Source organism: Hipposideros armiger, unplaced genomic scaffold (genome assembly GCF_001890085.2).
Source record: "Hipposideros armiger isolate ML-2016 unplaced genomic scaffold, ASM189008v1 scaffold_1323, whole genome shotgun sequence".
Taxonomy (NCBI): domain Eukaryota; kingdom Metazoa; phylum Chordata; class Mammalia; order Chiroptera; family Hipposideridae; genus Hipposideros; species Hipposideros armiger.
Window position 1 is genome coordinate 141,339 of NW_017732673.1, and position 7,044 is coordinate 148,382.

Here is a 7,044-nt window from a genome sequence, read left to right on the forward strand (position 1 = left end):
CAAGTCAAGGAGGTTGTCAGGTCGGGTGTGTGACAGTCGCAGTGGCTACAACGTGGAGAACAAGTTGTAGCCGATCAGACCAGAGCCAAGCCAGGCTCAGCTCTGGTACTGAAATGGGCTAGGTACAAAGTATTAGGGGCCTGGCCATGGGCGCAGCAGTAATCTTAAGTAAGGGATGGGTAGCAGACACATTTTCCTGACTGATTAGATGTGGGCAACGAGGGAGAAAGAAGAGTAAAGCAGGACGCTTTGTTTCTGGCTTGAGCAGGTGGCTGGATGCTTGTGCCATTCACTGAGCTAGGGAACTCTGGAAAAGCAACTGACTTTAGTGGAGGTTCACTTTGGGACATAGTGCAGCAGAGAGAACCTACAGAATCCCAAGTGGAAACTGAATCAGGAACAGCAGTGGGAGCCTGGAAGTCAATACCAAGGTGGCGGGTGAAGTGCTGGAAGTAGGTGAGGTCACCCAGGAAGGGAGTGTGGGTTGAGAGGAGCCCCTTAAGTGTCAGAAAAAGAAGGGAAGGCGAAAGGAGGTAAAGAAGAGATAGCCGGTGAGGGGCCTCAGTGGTGCCCGCTGACTTCCTGGGTGTGGGTGAAGAACGGGGCCAGGCACAGGCTTGGAGAAAGCAGCCATGAGAAAGGGACATCTTCCGTTGATTTCAGTTAGTGTGACACATGGGCTGTGTCCAGGGCTTCGCTTCATTAGTCCGCACCAAATAGCAGAGAGGGCGTCTGTTTGGCACTTGATAAATGTTATAATCTGCATGACTGCTGATGAGTCAGACTTTGCTCAACTTTTTGAAGGGCTAGGGGGCCTTGGCAGCTTTCCATTTTGATGTTTTCTGGAAATTGACTATTGGCAGGTGAAGGAGTGCCAGGGTTTCTGGGTGGCTTGGTCCTGCCCAGGGAGTGAGTAAGCTTAGGGCCATAGGCGACTCGAAAGCCCCGCCTCCAGCCCTCCCCTGCCGCCGGATTTGAGCCTGTTAGCAGCTGGGTCAGCCTGTCAGCAGGAGCAGGAGTTGTGGGCGCTGTGGATGGTGAGTGCCTTGTTCCCAGGTTTGAACTGCCCAAGCTTGGGGGAAAGGGGCCCTGTGTGGGGAAGGGAAGGTACCTTGTGAAGTTCTGGGCTGCAAGAAAGGAATGGGGGAGAAGAGGGTAGAGTTAAGATAAGGAACCAAAAATGTGCAGACTGCAGAGTGAGCTGTTTTGGATAGATGTCACTGGGGTGCTTTAGGAGCCTTAGAAATAATTTTCTCCAACCCCCTCATTTTGGAGTTGAGGAAAATGTGGCGGGGGGTGGGTAGGGGGTGGTGGAATCAGTCCCACTTGACCTAGGGAGCCCAGCTGGGTCTCCCAGCACCAGGCTCTTCCCAGAGCAGAGCTGCTGCTCTGAGCTGCCACAGCTGTTGTTGGTTTGTGGTCTTATCACGCTTCACCTTCTTGTGTGGGAGAGGACGGATCAGATAGTCCCACAGTGGGGAACTGAATACTGTAGCTGTGTCAGGTGGGGACTGGCTCTTCTGTAAACAGCCTTGCTATTATCTTTCAGAGAAACTGACCCTTTCCTTAAGGGAAGGGGCGAGAAAGGGGAGGAAAGAGAAAGGGACCTCTGTCCTACGGTCAGTTTCCTTTAGCATAAACATGGTTTGACTATTTGATGACTGAAAAGATAAGTTGATCTTCTTAAAATGTTTTTTTAAGACAAAAGGGATCATACTCCTTGCCCACCAGAAACCCACAAATGAACATGTGGGGAGGCAAGATGTGACAGTAGAAAGACTATAGGCTTTGGAGGCCTAGTGATCTGGGTCTGGGCTACAGTACTGCTGCCTCCTGGCTCTGTGACACTGGAGAAGGCACTGAACTCCAGTGTTGTCAGCTGTAAAACAATGATCTCTCCACCATAAGACTGGTGAGTGAATGAAATTAGGCCGTGCATGTTGAGTGACACTAAGTGAAGGCTGGTTTACTGGTCTCCCTATCTCTCTAGTTAGTAGCCTTGGAGACCCATGTGAAAATGCATTGTCCCATTTAGATATTAAGGCTCCTTCTACCTCCTCCCCTTTTTGTGGGTGGGAATAGCTGTGATTCAGGATTCAGAGTAAGTTCTCACTGTGCCGCAAGTTGCAATGGTACCTGCTCCAAGACATGCCAGGATGCAAATTGCTTTGTAGTTCAGTGGGGCTTGGTTGAGGGGTGGACCTACACAAGACACTCTAGTTCAGCGGTTCTCAACCTTTCACAGGGGTCACCTAAGACCATCGGAAAACACATATTTTCGATGGTCTTAGGAACCGAGACACCGCTCCTCTATCCGTCTCCAGGCCCACANAAGGTGATATGGGGTGAGCCCAGCCATTCTTCTTAATGATGATTGCCAAGCCCTTGTCTGGGAGTGTGGCTATGATAAACAGTCTCTACCCTTGAGGTCTCCGTCCAGTGGGGGAGGCAGAGAAGAGGTAGTGTGTGTGGTAATAGAAGTAGGAACTAACTGTGGGAGCCCAGAGAAGGAAACTAACTCAGGCAGCACGTGAGGAAAAGTCTCACACAGATGATATTGGATCTGGGCCTTGAAGGATGAGGAGAAGTTTTACAGGCAAGAAAGCACAAAGAAGGGCAGTCTAGGCTGAGGAAACAGCATGTGTGCCAAGACATCTTGATGTTTAGAAATGTGTGAGAAGAGTAGTGTGGCTAGATAACAGAGAGCAAGTCAGGCCTTATGAAGGCCTCTTAGTGAAGTGTGATTCCTCTAGAACAGGGCCACAGCACCCCAGGAACCCCTGCCAGGAGCCCCGGGCAGATCCAGTCCCATTCCTGACCTCCCTGGGTGCCCACAGTGTCTGACCAGAGAGAAGCCACAGCTTTCACAGTGAAGCTGAGTGCCCAGAACCAAAGATGGAAAATAGGTACTGTTCGTGGGTGGCATAGGTGTCACTTTCATGGCAACTTGGGGTGAGGGGAAAGGGTGTCCAATCACCAAAGAGGAGATCTTGCCAGCTTTGAGCTGACGTTTCCTCAGGTGAGGCTGAGTGGGCAGCTCATTCCCGCAGTAGCCAGGCCACCCCAGCCACCGACCTGAAGCTTGTCCACATCCCTGGGATGCAGAAAGAGCATTCACTGGCCCCAACCAGGTCTCTAGGTGTCCTGGCAGTGTGCCAGCAAGGGAACGTTGTTGATACTTTGAGATAGCAGCAAGAAAACATACAGCAAGGTGACCGAAGGCGGGGAGGAGCCTTTCGTCTTCTTTCCGAAGGACTAGCTTGGTGGCGACATGTTTTTGTCAAAAGCAGGTTCTCTTTCGTTTCAGAGACATTGATTTTTCTTGTCCCAATGAAGGCTTTTCTGTCTGGGACACATGCTATACTGGACAGGACACCAGGAAAACAGACAAAAATGTAGACAGTATTAGGCAAACCTAGACTCTCTCTGAGATGCTCTTTCCTTGAGACATTTTTAGAATAAAACAGAGAGTCTTTTGGAAGAGTCTCCAATGAATGCAGCAGCCTGGCTCTCTAGACAGATTTCCCTTTTCTCTTTAGGAGCTCTGAGTGTCTCTCCAGCCTCAATGAAAGTGTAGATGATTTTTTAAAATAATAATAATTAAATGAAAGATGGGAAGAGCTGGGGAGAACTATCTCCCAGAGCTGGGTAGGGGTGCCCAAGATATGGAGCGTGAGGACACTCTTATTTTTTTAACATTGTAGCTACTTTCTTTTTAATTACATTGCTTTAAAAATACCAACAGGAGTCTACACATTGAAAAGTAAGTTTCCTTCTTCTCTTTTATCCCTGAGCTTCTTCCTCCTGGAAGGGTAACCATTGTTATCAATTTGCAAGGTTTCCTTCTAGAACCTGTTCTAGGCACATACAACATCAGCATGTTGATATGGACCTACACATAGCCAGACTTAGACAGAGAGAGACAGGATCAGAACTAGGATAGAGACAAGGGTAGAGACACATCTGGTATCAGCTGTTCTTCCTGTTCATCAAGAGCAGGGAACCTGAAGAGTTCAGCTCTTGGGAATGGAGAGTGAGCAGTAAAAGTTTTCTGTTTCCAGCCAGCTGAGCAGAGTTTCATTGGAGCTTCCCCTTGGGAAGGAGAAACAAACCAATGCTTTGGTGGGAGGTGTTGGGAGGAGGGCGGGGCTGGAAAGACAGGCCCACGGGGATGTTGAGATTTCTAAGACTGACAGAAAAGATGGGATTAGGGGTACCCCCCATGATGGAAGTGTTGAGCCCTCTATGTCCCTGGATTTTTTTTTTTAATGCAGGATCTTATGCAGCAATGTGCACTAAAGCATTGAGAGTGGCTTCATGGTCTAATGGCAAGGGTTCTGTCAGTGGAGCAAAACACAGTGGGCGATTGACAATACCAAATGTTGGTGGGGAAGTGGAGCAACTGGAACTCTTACACATTGTTGGTTGGAATGAAAATGATAGTCTCTCTGGAGAACAGTGTAAGGTTGTCTTATAAAGTTAAACATACACTTACTATATGGCCATTCCTAGATATTGATCCAAGAGAGATGACAACATATGTACAAATGTTCCTAGCAGCTTTATTCATAATTGCCAAAACCCCAGAAGCAACCCAAATTTATCCATCAGCTGGTGAATGGATAAACGAATGCTGGCATAGATATGGAAGACAATGGAAGACTTCCCAGTAATAAAGAGGAATGAAGTGCTGATACACACAGTGACTTGAAGGAAATTCAAAAGCGTTAGTCTAAGTGGAAGAAGCCAGACCAAATACTGCCCACTGCGTGATTCCATTTATATAAGGCATTTTACAAAAAGCAAAACTCCCTTTTTGGGAAGAGGAAGAAAGCAGATTAGTGGTTTCCTCGGGCTAGGGAAAAGAGATTGACAGCAGAGGGATATGAGAGAACTATTGGGGGTAATAGAAATTGTCCATATGATTATTGTGGTGGTGGTGGTACAGGACTGCATACATTTGTCACAATGCTTCAAATTGAAACACTTAAAATGGATGAATTTTGTCTTAACTATAACTTAATTAAAATTATACTTTACTAACCCTTACATTTTTTTTTAATTAAAGCAAAATAACTTGGGAAGGAAATTGATATTAAGATTGAGGAATGGGGTATAACTGTAGATCAAACAGAAAGTCATTAAGGAACAGCTTTAAATAATATACACCTTAAAACTTAGTTGAAATGAACAATGTTTTATAAAAATATAATTTAATTAGCAAATCAGCAGAAAATCAGCAGTATGGTTTTACTACACTAGCATAATACAGATGCCCCCAAACACATCAAAGACAGTAAAGAGTTTGAGGGAGAAAAGTTCCCAACACTACCCTCACTTCTGACACCAAATGCAAGTCTGGGGTCCCTAAGACCACACTTACGCTTGATAACTCACTGGAGAAATTCATAGAACTCACTGAAAGCTGTTATGTTCATGGTTATAGTTTATCACAAGGAAAGGAAACATTAACATTAGCCAAGGGAAGAAGTGCATAGGGCAGAGTCCAAGAAAGTACCAAACTCAGAGCTTCTCGTTCTCTAACTGTGGTCATGAGCATGGTACTTTTCCAGTAGCCATGTGTGACAGTACATGGAATATTGGCAACCAGGGACACTCACCTGGGCCTTGGTCTCCAGAGTCTTTCTGGACTCAGTCATGCAAACCTCATTGGCTGCCCATATGGCTGATCTCAGTCTCCCCATGCTAAATCATGCTGTTGGTGTGGTTCAAAGCCACCACCCTAAATCACATCATTATTATCTGGCTATACCAATATCATATTAATTTGAATTACAATGACTTTATAGATTATCTTGATATTTGGTGAAGCAAATTTCGCCTTTCTTTTCTTTCATGTTACTTTCACAACTACTCTCAGACATTTGTGCTTCCTTATAAAGCTTGAATTCTGTATGTTAAATTGCATTCAGTTATAAGGGCACATTGTTTATACTCTGTGAGTTGAGTCTAATTGCTGTATAAAAATCTTCTCGGGGCCGGCCGAGTGGCGCAATGGTTAAGAACTGGCTTGGGATGCCAGAGGGCCCCGGTTTGGATCCCACATATGAGGGCCAGTTATACTGCCCTCCAAAAAAAAAAAAATCTTCTCAAAGATTACATTATGTTTTGGCACTGAAATGAAGAAGTTATTGTAAATGCAGAAATTCATGGAAACAGCAGTGGAACATAAATTTGGTATTAGTAAAGAAAATTTTGTCATCAAAAGAATGATTTCATTTTCCTATTTTATTGCAAAGCAGCAATCGAGCTTTATAGAACTAAGAGAGAAAGCGATCTCCCAAACCCCTCCAAATGAAGTGTATTATGTTTTGCTACTGAGATACATACAAAAGGATTGTAATGTAATGGAAAATTTGCCAAGTCCCTTGAAATAGATTTAAAAAATTCCAAAGCAATGAGAGGTTGGTGTCATCAATTCTTGTGTTTTAAAAGGACTATCATTAAGATGTCAAACATCTATTTATCAAAACTTCCTGCTGATTTTGAGTACAATAAGGGAGCACTCTTTAAGAAATGCTGTATCACCAGTGTTCCTAATAGCCAAATAATAACACTGTGCACAAAATCCAGACAGCAGTGACTCAATCCAAAAAAGATAGAGAAGAGTTGGCTTTTGGATGTGAAGATGTCGTAGGAACACCTTAACATATTTATTTCACTTTTTTTTCCCTTTACAGTGTGAGATGGGAACTAACACAGACTTAGACCAATCAGAGTGCAGCAGTGCTTTGGCCACAGTGATTGGCCAGTCAGAGTGAGGCTCGGGGTTTTGTTCTCTCATTGGTTTAACTGACCCCCTCCCCATGCTGGATCTTGGAAGCCATACTATGACCAAGATGAACTAGCCTTACCAGGAAACCAACACATGGACAACAGAGCAGAGAAGCAAAAGAACCTGGATCATTGATGACATTATTGAACCACAGGATCACGTCAGGCAGTTTGCGTTGAGATTTCTGTTACTTGCAAACCAAAGCTTCCTAACTGAATGAAGTCTCAGTAAAAGTTAACAGAGTAATG

General features: G+C 45.0%; 1 protein-coding gene across 2 annotated transcripts in view; it reads left to right on the forward strand.

The window, feature by feature from the left end:
• The first annotated feature begins 974 nt into the window (after positions 1-974).
• Positions 975-7,044, forward strand: part of PRXL2A (peroxiredoxin like 2A) — a 32,203-nt gene continuing 26,133 nt past the window's right edge. The window contains exon 1 of one of the 2 annotated variants that reach the window (XM_019633507.1): positions 975-1,037. In XM_019633507.1, the coding sequence (XP_019489052.1) occupies positions 1,035-1,037 (3 nt within the window). In that variant the 5' untranslated portion in view covers positions 975-1,034. The remainder of the gene's footprint in view (positions 1,038-7,044) is intronic. The other variant, XM_019633505.1, reaches the window with a different exon arrangement.